The sequence below is a fragment of the Mytilus galloprovincialis genome, chromosome 14, assembly GCF_965363235.1.
Source record: "Mytilus galloprovincialis chromosome 14, xbMytGall1.hap1.1, whole genome shotgun sequence".
Lineage (NCBI taxonomy): Eukaryota > Metazoa > Mollusca > Bivalvia > Mytilida > Mytilidae > Mytilus > Mytilus galloprovincialis.
The window spans coordinates 71241665-71259444 of NC_134851.1; the positions used below are offsets into that span (position 1 = coordinate 71241665).

Below are 17780 nucleotides of genomic sequence, written 5' to 3' on the forward strand. Positions count from 1 at the left end.
TGCCGAGTTTACAATACATTAAGATATATGTTCAAGCACTGTAAAGAAGTCTTACTTTTAACTTGCTGAGTTATCACCGCTGCTTATTAATGTAATAGAGACATTATATATATATATATATGTATATAATGTTGATCGTGTGATTGTCCTGTCTTAAAAGTACAATACATACACGTTGAATGCTATATTTAGAGTTGTTGTTTCAATCTGTTGTATAGAAACAGAACAAATTATACATAAATTTGTATTCATACATTGTTAAACGTTTGTAAAGTTTAATCAATTCTAACGATGAGACATGCCTTCGTACTTAAACAATTCATCATATGAATGTCAAGCTCAATTCCATCCGATGTTAGATCTAAAGGATCTGACACGTGTACCCCTAATCTTTAAAAGTCTTAAACATCTTATATATTCTGCAATACTGTTTTTCCTACTAGGTAGGTGATGTTATAAGGTCCAATGGTAAAACAAATCAAGATTGGACACACAAAGGCAACAGTAGTATACCACTAACCGAAATTCAAAAATCAAATTGGAAAAATCAATCCGAGTTACAAACTGAGGGAAAAGCATCAATATAAGAGGAGAACAACGAAACAACAGAAACACAAAACTAAAAATGCACCACACACAGAAACAAACTATAATATAACAATGGCCATTGAAAACTCAAGGTTTAAGAAAATTCCATGGGTTGAAGTCTATATATGAAACTTTGCTCAGTGCTCGAAGCACAAAAATCATGCTTGAAACAGGAAATCAAGCATTTTGATTGGTTGATTCTTGAGACTGAGTATAAAACTCGTGCTCGAAAGTTTTATGACCGCAAGGCCTGGGGTTAGTTTGATTAAACTCATCATAAATACCATAATTAAAATTAAAATTTAATATGTATGCCAAACGCGCGGTTCTACTACAAAAGACTTTTGTATTAAAACATGTTCAACGGTCAAGTACAAAGTTGAAAACGAAAACTTCCAGAAGGTTTTGTCAAATACAACAAAGGTATTCTATTCCTGAGGTAGAAAAGACTAACTATTTCAAAAATTCAAAGTTTTGTTATATTTTTATTGATAATCAGGAACATATCAATTATAGTTCAAGTCAACACGATAGTTATCAAAGGTACCAGTATTGTTGTTGGTCGTAAATAGTTATCAGGATTATAATTTAGTACGTGAGAAGCGCGTTTCGACTACATAAAACTCATCAGTGACGCTCATATAAAAATATTTATAAAGCCAAACCAGTAAAATGTTGAAAAGCATTGAGGATAAAAAAAAATCAAAAAAGTTGAACCAAAACGGCTAAGGTAATCTTTGCCTGGGATTAGAAAATCCTTAGTTTTTCCGTAAATTCAAAGTTTTGTAAACAGGAAGTTTATAAAAAATGACCACATTATTGATATTCATGTAACACCGAAGTGTTAGCAACTGGAATCGAAATACTCTCGAGGACGAAACGTCCATCAGCAGAGGCATCGACCTAGTAGTGTGAATAGTTATCAAAAGTACCAGACACGAAAGTGCCGACTACTGGGCATACCATGATAAAATATATGAGAAGTTCATTACCCTTATCATGCCAGTAGAGTCGTGAATAAATACCTTCTTCGTAAGTCTGTTTAAATGTTTTGTTAGCTAAGAGTTAAATGTCGACAATTTTCAACTTTCAGGAAGTTGGTCCTTAATGCTCTTCAACTTCGTACTAATATTGCTGTTAATTTTTTTGTGGATTCGAGCGTCACTGATGAGTTTTGTTAAGACGAAACAAAGTACAAAAAGGAATCCTGGCATCTATGATGAGTTTATTCATAATGTTCATTGTATTAATCAATGACTATATAATACTGATAGCGGGTTTGTCGTGTATTTAAAAATTGAAAACAACACGTTTAATAATTGATTGCGTCCGAAGCGCTTTTCTCGCTTTATCTTCATCAGGAACACTGAAAGCCAAACATTTGAAATCCAAAGATAGATAAGAACCTAAAATCGTTGAAGAACTATACGTCAAAAATACCTAAAATAAATACCCAAATTCATCTTAAGTCAACTTTGCCTGAGGGAGTTGTAACCTTGGTTTTAGAAAATTTTTAAAAGTTGCAAAACGGACAATTATAGTAAAAGTACAATATCCACGTTGTATATTTTACTACATATGTTGTTTCAATCTGTTGTTGCATATACTACAACATTTATATTTAGACATTGATTATATTTCTTTTAAAGTTTAACCAACTTTAACAGTTGCAAAGCACTGTAAAATAATATATTACACATAGATTTTAACTTCTAAAACTTTGAGAACAAAAATTATCTAATTAGTTGATTAATTAAATATCTCATCATTGTTGCTGTCAATATATATTTTCCAAAAAACAAGAGGAGGAACCACATTTCCGCCAAAGCACAGCTGTAACAAGTTCTCAGGGCTAAACTGGTAGCGTCTCTTACGTGAGGTTGCTTAAAATATATACGCCTAGTATTAATTTGTCCCGTATTATAAGAAACCAAAATAATTTTGAAACCTTAAAACTACCCATACAGGAAAAAATCATTAGCAATCTTTTAGCTGAAAAAAACCGTATGAAATCTGTTATCTTACGTTTATTACTATTAAATGTTCCATGATTCAAAAACAGCTGATAGTAAACCTACAATACATACAAGTGTTCCACCTATTCTTATAAGTATATAGAATAAAAAAATGTTACAAAAATGTACAAATCACTAAAAGTTCGTCCTTTAGACACTTTACACCACCCTGAATTTTTCAAAAAGGTAAAACAAGCCCTTTTAAAATAAACCCAACGGGAAAAGACAAAAAAAGGCAATAACTGGGATAATAGCATATGGCAATAGAAAATCACCGATTTAACAAGTTTATTATTCTACTAGAAATGCTTCTTTATACAGAGGTCACGATAATGCTACCATTTCTTGTGGGTTGAACTACTTCAACAAAGGACTACTAACAGTTACTGACATGCCAGCTCCAGACCTCAATTAAACCGATTGAAAGCTTATCTTGTCATCAAATTAATATCAAGCGCAATTCCTCCGAAAGTTAGATCTTAAGGATCTAACATGCTTACTCTTAATTTTCAAAAGTCTTTAATATTTTATATCTTCGGTAATACTGTTTTCCCTCTAGGTGTAAATGATAGGTGATGGTATAAGGTAAAATAGTCCAAAACACCAAGGTACAGCCCTTTAATTAAAAAGTGGTAAAACTATAAAATAAGTCTTTAATTTTGTCTTACATGAAATAAAGATATCAGACAGGAAATGCAGGGTAGTTTAGCATCACTCAACATGTAGTTTAAATGAATTTGTTTCAATCTGTTGCATAGAAACAGAACAAGTTATACATAAATTTGTATTCATACATTGTTTAACGTTTGTAAAGTTTAATCAATTCTAATGATGAGACATGCATTTGTACTTATACAGCAGTACATATGTTCTCGCTGATCTAAACATTGTACAACAAGCTTTCTAAATCAACAAACAATTATTGAACATGTACAGTCGTTTCGATCGGTTAAAAACTGTCTAATAACCCCTTGAATAGAACAAATGATGACTACTTTTTTAACGGAATAGTTTTAACTTTGGTAATAACCAATACGATAATTGTGCGAATACAAAATCGATATTCTTGTATCTGCCATATACATCACCATCATCGTGCTCTTCGTCGACAATTTTTGATGTCTCCACATTCGACTTAATCGACTTATTTAAAAGCTTATTATTTAACAGAAATATGTACTCATAGATCAAGTTTAACAAATGTATAATCACATCACATCATCGTTACACACTAGCAACCTTAATACCACTGGGTCGATGTCTCTGCTGGTGGACTGTTATTCCCTAAGGGTTTCACCAGCCCAGTAGCCAGTACTTCGGTACTGCCATGAAAATCCGGATTTTTGTTGTGTTATTAAAAATTGCTGTTACAAAATGTTAACAAATATTATAAATTAAGGAATGTATCTCCCTCGTGCAAAGCTCTTGTTCCTTTTTACGAATTTGGCTATACTTTTTGGACCTTTTGGATTATAGCTCTTCATCTTTTATATAAGCTTTGGATTTCAAATATTTTGGCCAAGAGCATCACTGAAGACACATGTATTGTCGAAATGCGCATCTGGTGCAGGAACATTGGTACCGTTAATGTTATTAAATATACTTGGTAAACATATTAATAAAGCCAAACAATTAAAAAGTTGAAGAGCATTGATGATCAAAAATTCCAAATACGGCTAAGGTAATCTATGCCTGGGATAAGAAAATCCTTAGCTTTTCAATAAGTTCAAAATTTGGTTAAAGTACACATATAAACGTTATATACTATATGTTTTTTTTTCTATCTGTTGATAATACATTGACATTTATATTTTGATTATATTTATTTCAAAGTTTAATCAACTTTAACAGTTGCAATACACTGTAAAATGATATATTACACATGGATTTGCACTTTTACAATTTTGAAAAAAATAAATCAAATTAGTTGATTAATCAATTATCTGATCACTGTCAATAAATGTTTTCAAAAACTATTTTCTTTAATCGTTGTATTGTAAAGTGGTTTCTATCATTTAAAAAATTGTATAATCAACGCAGTTGATAGAAAAATTCCTTATTGAACTATTTATGCAAGATTATTTTAATTTTGAGGTGAACGGCATGTATTAAACAATACATTGATTGTTTACATAAATACACACACATAAATGATGTAGTCATTGTTGCTTGCTAAACGTCATCAAATGTTGTTGTCCAAACAGAACGTTATCCATGCCAAGATGTTGTCAGTTTATTTTCAATATATGAATTTGACGGTCCACTGGTATTTTTCGTTCCGCTTTTACATGTTTTATCAAACAATTTGTAATCTGTGTCGTTGTAAGCGCCTAGAAAATTTTCATATACATTTACGAACAATGTTGATATTGATATCAGAAGAGTTAACCAAGATAGCACTTTGAATACATTGGGGAATAAATTACTTGAATTATGTTCGTCCTCAAGGCTACGTATACTTAATGGTCGTTTTGTTTTGGAGATTCCCTGGGATATTTTACTTTTATGTGTATACTGGGTTTAGTACATAATGTTTAGTTCACGTTCCAGTTTATTTACAAAGGATTTATCATATGAGGCTGGTGTACCCTGATCCTGAAAATGTTTTATGATTTTATTTTCATTCATTAAAATTTCAGGAATATCTTCTTCAATATTTGGTTTCTTTTTTATTGCCTTTAGAACATTCCAGTATTCTTTTGGATTATTTTTTAATTTATCTGAAAGTGATTTATAAAGTTTTTGGTGATATTCAAATGTTTTCTGTTTAATCATTTTTTTTAGTTTTTTACATAATTTAAAATATTTAGATTTTAAACTTTTGTCATTTAAGTTATTCTTGATTTTATTTCCTAAATAGTTTATTTGTCTTTTTGTTTCATATGCTACATTATCTGACCATACTTGTTTTCTTTTTTTCTTTTTCTTTTTTATTGGTTAAGATATGACTTTACATGTATTTTCTGCAATAGTTTGTAAAATTTTGGTAAGTTTTTCAGTTGCACCATCAACGCCTAGTTTATTGCTATCAAAATGTTACATCTCTAAATCTAAAATTTCCTTTTTAACATTTTCTGTTGATAGAACATCAATTAATTTTGAAGATGACAATTCTGTCCATTTGTATGATTTTACCAAATGCCATCTCTTTTCATCTAAACATTTCTTCATACATGTATCTAATATAATATAACAATTCATATATAAGTTTATTTGATTGTCAGTTTGGTTTCAGAGAAAATCACAGAACAGCTGATAGCATCTTTTTATTGAAGTCCTTGATTATTAAGGGGGTACAGAACACCTAAGAAAGATAACTCTTGTGCTTTGGTCTAATTCATTGCAGCGTTTTAAAATAACATGCAATATTCAAGACTTTTAAAGATCCAGATCAGAATGTTTACTTGTTGCTAAGAGCAGACGATCAGGCTATTGTTGTACTATTCCAATCTATATATAATTTAAAATTTTTGCTTAAATGAACCAGGAAAGAGATGTAACAGGCAAATTTGGTAAAGCTAGTGTTAAAAAGAATAAGAGGTCAAATTTTTTTAAATGGTCAAATGAATTAAAGCAGAAGGACCCTGAGGTAGTTGGAGTATTCAATGACCACTCCAACTACTTTCATAACCACACAGATATAGCAGCAGAGGCTGAATTCACTGACCCACTTTATGGGAAACAACAGTCTTGGGGTTTGGGGAGGAGGATAGTTGAATTAGATCTCCTCGCAGTGGGAATGTATTGCTGTATCTGCAAGTCCCCTCTTCACCTGTCAAATACAGTAGGAGAAAAGCTGTTTGGTTTAAGTGGAATTATCATGATTCGATGTGATCTTTGTGAAACAGTCACTGATGTCCAGACAGGAAAAAGAGGACCAACAGGCAGTTATGACATCAACACAAAAGCAGCATTAGGTAGGTTTACATTTAGAAAAAAATACAATTTTTAACATAAAAAACCTAATCAAGTTTAGCTAGAATCTTCCATAAATGTAGCTAGTAATAGAGAGTCCCTTTGTACTTCATACAGATTTAAGATACATAGTATCTGATTTAATGCCCTTTATGGGCCCTGTAATTTGGGAAATAAAAATATTCTATTCTATTGTAGACTCATGTATTGTACTTGTAAGTTGTATATTCCCCTCCCTGCTTAAACATGTTAAAGCTTGCAATTAAATGCAAATTAAAACCATGCAAAATTTTATAAGCCCTCCCCCACCCAACCCCCTAAGGCTCCAGTAAGAGGAGGCATGTGTTCCAGTTATGCTACAGTGATCCCTTTAAAGAATGCATCATTTTTTATTATATAATAGGAGGGACCAGGCCCCCTATATTTTTTTATTACATTTTTAAATCATGGTTAACTAAGAAAATATGTCTTTGATTTGGTGAATGAAATGTATTTCTTTTCAAACATTAACCATGAATACAAATGATTTATACAAATACCACAATGCCATCATTAAAGCAGAAACTAAATGTACAATAATGTATACACCATGCACATGCAGACAACCCTATTCTTTTCTTAAATTGTTCTTATGACAAATCCAGTGCAAAAAGTATATTAATCACCAAATGTCTATTTATAATATATTCAAAAATCTTCAAAAATGTCTCATACCTTAACCTAAAACTTTGTTTAGAGAAAATTACATGCATTTTTAATATATCTTTTTTCTAACTATCTTTATGTGTTTCAGGAATGATACATGCAGGAATAGGGCCTACCCATCTACAAAACTTTCTAGCTGAATGTAATTTGCCATCTATCAGTGAAAACACTCTGAGGAAGAAGGAGAAGGAGTTAAGTAAGCAGATTGGGGAAGTTGCAAACACATCATGCAGAACTGCACAGGAAGAAGAAAAAGCACAGAGTACCAATAATAATGTAAGTTTAATAAATATAAATTTATGCCTTGAAATGAAGAAAAACAATTTTTATTTTAATGAAACATGGTGTGTAACATCATTTTTGGGGTTTAATGTATTTTCTGCCAATCCAAACCATTGTTTTACAGCATAACAGAAGATCAAACTTTTAACAACTGTTTTCAGTCAGGTTTCATGCATGTTAGCTTACTATATAATATATATATATTGACTGCAAAACTATAGACCAAAGGGTATAAAATATGGACACTTTATGAAAATTAGTCAGAATTCCTTTATGATACATTGTATGCACTTATATACCTGATTTGATGTTCCTGTTCTAATATATATAGTTTATATAGACTATAAAATTGATTTTAATTACTCTTTTTTATTAAGATATTTTATTCCTACAAATATCCAATATATACCATATACATGTATATTGATTCATATATACATTTTATTTTTTTTAAACTTTTATAAATCGTTGTTTGGATGGAGAGTTACAAGTCTCATTGGCACTCATACCACATCTTCCCATAACTATATAAATGAAACATTTTACATTAAAAAAACTTTCTACCAATTAATTTTTAAAAAATTAGGAAGAATAAAATATTTATATGTGCACAAAAAAACTACATCAAACTACATCAACTATTATTATAATATGCAGTTGCAATTACATAAGATCATCTCTAGATTTCCTATGTCTATGTGTGTTAGGAAATGGTGTTCTATTGAATGTTTTATACAAGAATAAAAAGAATAAAATGGTCATTAAATTTACCCTGACTTACAGTCTGTCTATAGATACACTTTCTTTCAAATTATATTTACATGCAGGCAGATATAATATATATATATATATAATACTAGAAATAAAATTATATTTTGATAGGTTGAAGCTAGTTTTGATGGTGGTTGGCAAAAGAGAGGCTCTGGGTGGAATTACAATAGTAATACTGGTAAGAATGATGTTTTCAGTAAAACCAGTTGAAACCAAACTTAAAAAATCAAAGCAATCAAGCAATAATTTACTCTTAAACCTCCAGTTTATTGAAACAAAACAAAGTAATTAAATATGGTGGTTTTTTTTGTTACTGTATATGTTATGTCTGATTTATTAATGCAATGAGTTTGAGAAAATATATAGGAAGATGTGGTATGATTGCCAATTAGACAACTCTCCATAACAGACCAAAAAAAATAGAAATTAACATCTATTGGTCACCCTACAGCCTTCAACAATGAGTAAAGCTTATACCACATAGTCAGTTCTAAAATGCACTGAAATGACAATGTAAAAAAAATCAAACTAATAAAATAATGGCCTTATTCATTTAAAAAAATGAATGAAAAACAAATATGTAACACATAAGCAATGATAACCACTGAATTACAGGCTTGGGCAGACATGATACATACATAATGTGGTGGGTTAAACGTGTTATCAGGATCCTGACCCTACCCTAACCTGGAACAGTGGTATTACAGTACAACATAAGAATGGACTATAATAATCAGTTCTGGAATTTTTTTGTGCACATATAAACTATCTAACTGCACATGTGAGCAAACTTATTTGCATACAATTCTTACGTGCATCTCATGTGCTTCACATGTGAAACTCATGTGCTTTTGTTAGCCATTAATTTCTGTACGGGATAATAATTACATTTAAACTTTCTACAGGACACTCAACCTTCATTGGAAAAGAATCTGGGAAAGTACTGTCTTTTGAATTACGTAGTAAAGCATGTAAGACTTGTGAGTACCACCAATCCAGGAAAGAAACTGTTCCAGACCATGACTGCCATTTGAATTGGCATGGATCAAGTAAAGCTATGGAGGCGGACATGGCTGTTACAATGGCTCACAGGTTGAAAGATGATGGATGTGAAATCAAAGGTTAATAATATCTTTACAATAAAGCATCATTACAGTTCTGTTATATGATGAAGCCAAAAGGTGTTACACTAAAGTGTTGCCTTTGTGATTTTGACAATGCCATTCAGGTTCACATCTTTGATAAGCTAACTTAAGCATGTTCCAGTAGGTCATTTCTAGGTCAATCAAAAACTACATCAACTATTATTATAATATGCAGTTGCAATTACATAAGATCATCTCTAGATTTCCTAAGTCTATGTGTGTTAGGAAATGGTGTTCTATTGAATGTTTTATACAAATTCAACATTAAGTTAGGTCAGAATGAACCATGAACCATGAAGAAGATGTGGTATGATTGCAAATGACCCACAAAAAGACCAAAATGACACATACATTAACAACTATAGGTCAAGGTACGGCCTTCAACAATGAGTAAAGCCCATATGGTATGTTTGTCATGTTTAATGAAAATTTCAATTGCCAATTTTTTTCTGGTCCTAAATTTTAGTCCTTTATGTATATTCTCAAGTTCTGTTTCAGTTGTGCATGCAGATAATGATGCATCAACAACAGCAAGACTACAAGTTGAGTTTGACAACATTTCAAAAAAGGACGACCAGAACCATGTCAAAAAGGGAATATCTACAAGCTTGCATAATATTTCTAAAAGGTATATACTTCTGTTAATCAATAATTTTGGAAAAAAACAACAAAGAACAAACCTTTAAAAATACAGACATGTGGTTTAAAAAAAAGTTTTGTATGTACAAATTTAGATTTTTATGTGACCGCAAAAACATTTTTTGGCTAGATAAGCGTATTTGATATTAAGGTGGTACCTGATTATCAGGGAGACAACTCTGTAAAATCAGCTGAACGTTTTAATTACGTTGTGTTGGAAAGGATATATCAAGCTTCTCATTGATCAAAATTAGTGTTTGTCAAACTGCTATATAACCAGTGTATTTTTTATGATAAAATGGTTGGTTCAAATTTTTTAAAAATTTTATATTTTTGTCAAAGGGCCGTAAATACTTTGTCAAAATTTTATGAAAATTAAAAGAGCCAAATTAATTTCAGTGAAAGTGTTGGGTACCACCTTAAGTTGTTGTAGTCGTCTGAACATATTTGGTTTTTGCACAATAATTTTAGTATTTATAAGTGAATAGAAATCTATCAGATATTGCAAACAACATTAATGACAACAAAAGGATGGTTGGAATTGATTTTGGAAGTTTTGATTCTAGGGATACTTTTATATATGCTGAATCTGAACATGTCAATAGATTTTAAATTATGGTCCCTGTTTTTAAGATGCACCAAATTGGGGTCCAAAATTAAACAGAAATTGAATAAATGGGGTTCTTTAATATGCTGAATCTAACCATGGATTTAGATTATTGATATTTTGTTGTCTAACTGGTCCACATTGAAGTCCAAAAGGTCCAAAATTGATTTTTTGTTATTCAATAAAAAAATTAATTCTTGGGCTTCTTTGATAAAAATTTATATATTCCAACATCCAGACTTTGACATTTTGAGCTTTAAAAATGCCCCTTTTTATTATACTTACATTATTTTCATTGATATGCATATTTTTTAAAGAGTTATTGCAACTTGCAGTTTAATGTTCTATGCATGCACATTTATTTAATAATTTATATTGCAGTTACAGGGAGTTACAGAAAGATGAAACCAGGCAGTACATTTTGAGATGTTTTATGTATGCAATAAAAGGAGGAGAGACAGAAGATGACATCAAATGTAATCTGGAAAGAATTGTGCCACATGTATTTGGTAGTCATGAAAAATGTGAAGATGTTGACTGGTGTACATATAACACAAATCCTGAAAATTTCAAGTAAGCACAATAACTCATTTTATTGTATAGCAATATAATATTTCCCACAGAAAGTAACCAAAAGTTAGTGTGCAATAAATTCCATTATTGCATAGCTATATAATTACATTAAATGTATGTTTCACTATAATACGTTATTCAGATTGGCTAACTGTACATCACGTGTTATTCCTTAAGCAGTTGTATCACACATTAAAACTTTTCATTCATGATGACACAAGGTCCCACAATAAAGTGCACAGGTAAATGAAATAAAAACTTGATAAAAGGCGTGTTTTCATGATACTATAGGTAAAAATGTAATTATAAGTATTGAATGCTTTTTTTTGTAACTTTATAGGGTTGTAAAAGCGTTGACCGTGCGCACATTTTTAGTATGAAGCGCTTCCGCGCTTCATACAAAATGTACTTCGGTCAACGCTTTTACACCCCAATAAATTTACAAAAAAGAGCATTCAATTCTTAAATAATATTTCCCACAGAAAGTAACCAAAAGTATAGCATGCAATAATATCAGATTATTACATGGCTTTTTTCATATCACATTTATTATCAGCCCAAGGTTCAATATCAGCACAAGAGCCGCATATGCTTCAACAGTGGAGAAAAAAAAAAGAATTATATATTGATCCTTTAACGTGGTTCCCATATAGGAGTTCAAAGAGTGAAAAGTTCACGAACCCCAAATTTAGTACATTCGATATGAAATCTTTCTATCATATGACTAAACAGAGAAGAAAAATATTTTAATATGGACGAATCGACAAAAATATACATAATAAACATGTTGGCAAATCAATTTTTTAAAAGTAATTTTAAAATTATATTGTTTAAAACTTTAAAAATGCATTTACTAATAATTTGTTTGTTTGTTTGTTTTTTATTTATCTATTTTTTTATTATTATTTTACACAATTAACTTTCTAATATCCAAATCATTGATTTGTACACTACTTTGTAATGTTTTTCATTGAATACGTAGCATTTGAGGTGTATTTTGTGGAATTTGCCAAGTATCACTGGAATGCCATGCGATAACGTTACGGAAAAGCATGTGATAACAATCGAAGCATGTGATAAACTTTTCATATCAGCCCGCTAAGCACCAATTAAAAAAATATGGAATTTACGTTCATTTAATGCTATTATCACAGTAAAAATCATATGTTATTTAGTCTAAGTATATGATAAATTACAATATAGCACTAGTGCAATAAATCTTCAAAAATTAATGACGTCATCAACAACAAAATCTTACTTTAAACCAAATTTTACTTTCAAATATTATATTGCTATACAATGATACAATAAAAGGGTTATTGCATGAATATTGGGGAATATTGTCCCTCATAGAACATATATTACACTTGCAAGCTTGTGCAACATAAAATTCTACTCGGGACAATATTCTCCAATATTCATGTAACTAACCCTATAATATTATTGAGGATTATCAGCAATACAAGATCTAATATGAGGCAATGAAGGAAATAGTTTGACATCTTCTATTTAGGGTTATTGCCCATAGGGACCATTTTTCCATTTTTGCATTTGCTGTAAATAATGATAAATTATAATAGAAATCTGAATTTAAAAAAAAAATGATGAGCCAGTCAAATAACAAGTCAAATATGGTTAATATACTATGAAAGATAGAGAGAAACTAAATAGACTAAACAACCATTAATAAATATCAACAAAACAGAAATTTTTTCATATATTGTTTTAAAAGTTTTGGGAGTGTCCTTTGTTGATTATGCACATTGGACCAAGGTGAGCAACACAGGCTCTTTAGAGCCACTTTTAAACTCTACATAAACTAATTGTCATACTTGCAGTATTGATTTTTTATTTGAATTTAGGTACAAAAGTCTGCCAAACGGGAAACCACTGACATCTGATGGATTAAAGGAGGAGTTAAACAGCTTAGTCAGAAAGATGATAAGTAGGAGTGAATCCATAACTGATTTAGGATCAACACAAGCCAATGAAAGTTTTAATCAACTTGTATCAGTAAAGGCACCTAAAGCAAGGTATCTACAACAGTATTCACAAAGAGCTAATGCATGACATGCCAATATGTGTATGCAAATTGGGTCTTTTCATTTTGTTGTAAAATCCCCAACAAAAAATATATCACCTTATGTCTGTTTGTCCATATGTCTTCGAAGAGCAACTTATCCTGAACAAATGGACTGATACTGATGAAACTTTACACATTTGGACTATGATATGAATATGACTAAGTATAATCTATGTCTGAAATATTTCAAGGGAGATAATTGAACTTACAAATGTTCTTGGTTTAATGTGGGACAGAATATTTTCTTTAGTGTTTGAATCGACTCATAGTTATAGTTTGACTTCTGTACATACTTTATAATGTTTAGTAATTTACAGCTTGTGTGTACACTTTACGAATATTCATGATCATATATATAGTTATTGCATTCATAATTAATTTGTTTTTAATTTATATTAATCAATATAAAGTATAAGGTATAACCACAAAAACATTATCCTGATTTAGAGTAATTTCTCGCAATTTGATTGGTTATTTTTTTGTTTATTTATAAGCAATAAGTCAACTATATTTGTTGTATTGAAGAATTGTTAGCTGTACATGTTTGCCTGGCATGGTTCATCTGACCTTGACCTCATTTTCATGGTTGATTGATCAATGTTTCCTTTTCTTGGTTAATGTTGAGTTTATGTGACAGTTGTAATAAAGCTTTATATTTAGGTCTATCAAGATAGTATCAAGGATTAGTTAAGAAGGCGAGACATTTCAGTGTGTGCACTCTTGTTTCATTTTTAAATATTTTTTTTCGATTTCAGTATAAAAACAATATACGTATAGTGTCTTGAAATATGAAATTTATTTGTATGCGGCATTTTCCCGTTTTTTAGCCTCATACAAATAAATTTCATATTTCAAGACACTATACATATATTGTCTAAATATGTCATATAACAAAAGCAGGATAAATTCATTGCAGTGTTCAATTGTCCTAATACTGAATTTATTGGGCCAATAACATTCTCCTATAAGGACAATTGCACACTGTGTAACTAATAATATGCAAAATAAATTAATCAATCATTCTATTTCAGACATTATGGTGGATCCTGTTCCCTTCAAAATAGGCTGTCGGCAGCAGTTCTGCAGAAAAATGAGGGATATGGTTATTTGTCAAAAGTAAGTTATTGGTTTTTGTCGAGTCTGCAACTTTTGTCACAGACAGCTTGACTTAGGAAAAGTGATCAGGCCGCAACTATGGCCGTGTTAAGCTTTATATTTTAGAAGGTTGACCAGGAATGTGGAGATAAATATAAAATCCACTGAAACTACTTTACAGAATGTGAGGCCACCAGTGTTCATTTGTTATCGTCCTGAACATGCATGACATATTTGCCACTGAACGTTAAGCAACCATAAATCAAGCAATGACTTATTAGATCTGACTTAAATATATATTCTTTCATTATCAAAAATAGCAGAAGAAAAAGAAAACTGTTTGCTTATTTATTACTAAAGTCAAATGTGTATATTTTGAAATCTCTGTCAGTTATTAGATCTTATGCAGATTGCTGAATTAAGGTCAACATGCTAAGTTTTTATGCCCCACCTACGATAGAAGAGGGGCATAATGTTTTCTGGTCTGTGCCTCTGTTCTTTCGTTTGTCTGTCTGTCCATTCGTTTGTCTGTGCATCTGTTAGGCCCACTTCAGGTTAAAGTTTTTGGTCAAGGCAGTTTTTGATGAAGCTGAAGTGCAATCAACTTGAAACTTAGTACACTTGTTGCTTATGATATGATCTTTCTAAATTAAATAAGCATTTGACCCCAATTTATGTGGTATTTTGCAAGAAATTGACAGTGTACTGGTGTAATAGATGGATCATGTTAGTTTTTCGTATCTTTCAGGTTAATGAAGCAGCCAGCCTTTCTCCTGGTGAATTGACTATGTCAATTGCATCAGCTCGAGACAAAAAAAAGGAAAAAAGAAAGATAAAAAAACAGTCAAAAGAATTCAAGATCACCAGAATTCAGAAAAAAAGGAAGCGAAATATTAATTCCAGAAAAGATTTGGTAAAAGAGGGTAAAACTTATGAAAACCAGTTGGAATTGTCAATTCAAGAAGACCCTGACCAAGGAGTTGACATTCCACCGCCTTTGAAAATAGATAGAACTGAAAGTTATGTTTTCTTTGACCTTGAAACCACCGGATTAGGTAGAAAAAGTGACATCACTCAAATAGCAGCACTTACAAATGGGAAAAAGTTTCAGAGATATGTTATTCCACGAGTTGAAATTAATATTGAAGCCAGTAAGGTAACTGGAATAACATATAGTCATTCAACAAACACAATGTATGTAAGAGGTCAAAAAGTGGAACCTGTAACACTACAGAAAGCACTGCTAGATTTTATTTCCTTCATCAAAGAATTTAACAATCCAATTCTAATTGGACATAATATTTGCAATTTTGACATTCCAATAATTAGTGAAAAATTAAAGGAATGTAAACTTTTTACAACATTTTCTACTATTGTTAAAGGATTTATTGACACTTTGAAAGTTGCCAAAAAATATGTTTCAAATTCAGATATTCCTAACTTCAAACAGGAAACCCTTGTGAAGCATTTTTTAGGAGAAACTTACTTGGCTCACAATGCTATTGAGGATGTTAAATCCTTGCATAGTTTATATGAAATGAAATTGGCTCACCACATCAAATCTGATGATTTGTATGCATTTGTTTACCACAAATGTCTGGATTCTTACTCCGATATCTTAAAGAGCAAGGCAGTAAGTAGGCTGATCTGTGTAAGACTGGCGAAAGAGGGTATTTCTCTTAAACATCTTAAACTGGCTGCCTCAAGAGATAGCAATGGGATAAAATTTGTATTCGAAGACCATAAAGTTCCACAGAAAAGTGTGAAAGCCTTCAGTGAATACCTGAAAGATGAAGAATGAATAACAGTTCCATTGACATAATGAAGAATTTATTGCTTATATATATTTATTTACTTGAAATGTCATTCATTGAATAAGAATACCTGGATATTATGGTTCAACCATAATTTGATCTGTCTGTCAACCAGTCCGTCCACCAGTATCAAATTTTGTCAGCTCAATGAGTTTTTTACAGTCATGATTTTAAAGATTATACTTGTAAATATAAATAAGGATATGTGGCTATATGATATCAATGAGACATTAAATTACTCTTCAAAAGAGACCATCTGACACAGATATTTACAGCTACAGGTTACTGTACAGCCTTCCGCTATGAGCAAAACCCATACCACATGTTTATTCATTAACACCAGAAGATGTTTCATACTTATATAAAATCATAAGGTTAAAACTAAGGTTGTGAACCCAATGCTATGCATGTAGTAAAGATCTACTCCTGATTTTTAAAGTCTATACTTTGCATGTATGTTCACTTGCATCAGCTGGTCTGTGATTATAAATAAACTTGAGAATAATTTGAAGTAATGTAAAGGTACCCACATGGTTGTTTAGCACTGTCAAAAAGAATATCATGATTATTTGGCAAATCTTTAAATCATAAATCCAGGTAAATTACTGAATTCAATGTGGGATAGCTGAATTTGTGTTTGAAAATATTTCATTTGTTTTACTTAAGAACAGCTAAAAGTAGCCTGGGGTGACATTATATGGCACGATTATATCCATGTTCATATATAATTTTATATGCATCACATATGAAGTTGTGTCTCAAATGATGTCCACATATCTTTGTTAATGGTTAAAGTCAAAGAATGTAATTCACAGATGGGTACCCAGGACCCAGAATCTTTAATTAAGTCTTCCTCACTTTTTTTACATTAGAACCTTTTCAGGGGGCATACAGAGATGGATTCTATCTCATTCATGTTAGTTTTATTTGGTCTATGATACAATAATCCCTGTCTTTCTCACTCATGTAGGACTGAGTATGGTTATCAAACAGTATTTCTAAAGATAATGGAAGAAAGGAAAAAAGTTGCGGATGATGACCAATTTATTGATGCCAGTTCACTCTTTTTTCTATCATGCTTGATACTTTTATTTGTCATGATTGAAGATATAGACCATGACATTATTTACAGCTACAGATTTAATTTTGTTCTGGTCCCATGATTTTTTCTCAAGTTTGGTCCCAAAGTTTAGGTACTGATGGTCTAGTTAATTTTCTTTTGTAAGGTTTGTTTACCTGTGTATCAAAAGAAATCACAATGAATGTTCATCTGTCTAAGTCTTCTAGATACAACTTCTTCAATAAAGCATAATTAATTCCTATAAAAAAAATGTATTCTCATACCTTTTGGTCTTAACAGATAAGGTGTTCAATATTTTGACTTTATTCTTTCTTTTGAATTTATAAAATATTACTAATTTACTAATGAAGTTCAGTCCAGCGAATCTGTATTTGGTTTTTTTTGTTGCTTTTAAAATTTTAAAAATCTTGAAAGATACATGTACATTTTAATTGTACTTGGTCTGTAAGTTTAATTTGTCTTAATAG

General features: G+C 30.9%; 1 protein-coding gene across 1 annotated transcript; it reads left to right on the forward strand.

Moving 5' to 3' along the window:
• The first annotated feature begins 6070 nt into the window (after window positions 1-6070).
• On the forward strand, window positions 6071-16353 carry LOC143059711 (uncharacterized). The gene is made up of 9 exons (XM_076233262.1): window positions 6071-6520; window positions 7312-7499; window positions 8388-8454; window positions 9182-9397; window positions 9920-10049; window positions 11049-11240; window positions 13103-13273; window positions 14355-14439; window positions 15167-16353. The coding sequence occupies exons 1-9, from the start codon at window positions 6082-6084 to the stop codon at window positions 16217-16219; spliced, it is 2541 nt and encodes an 846-aa protein (XP_076089377.1). The 5' UTR covers window positions 6071-6081; the 3' UTR covers window positions 16220-16353.
• The last annotated feature ends 1427 nt before the right edge of the window (window positions 16354-17780 follow it).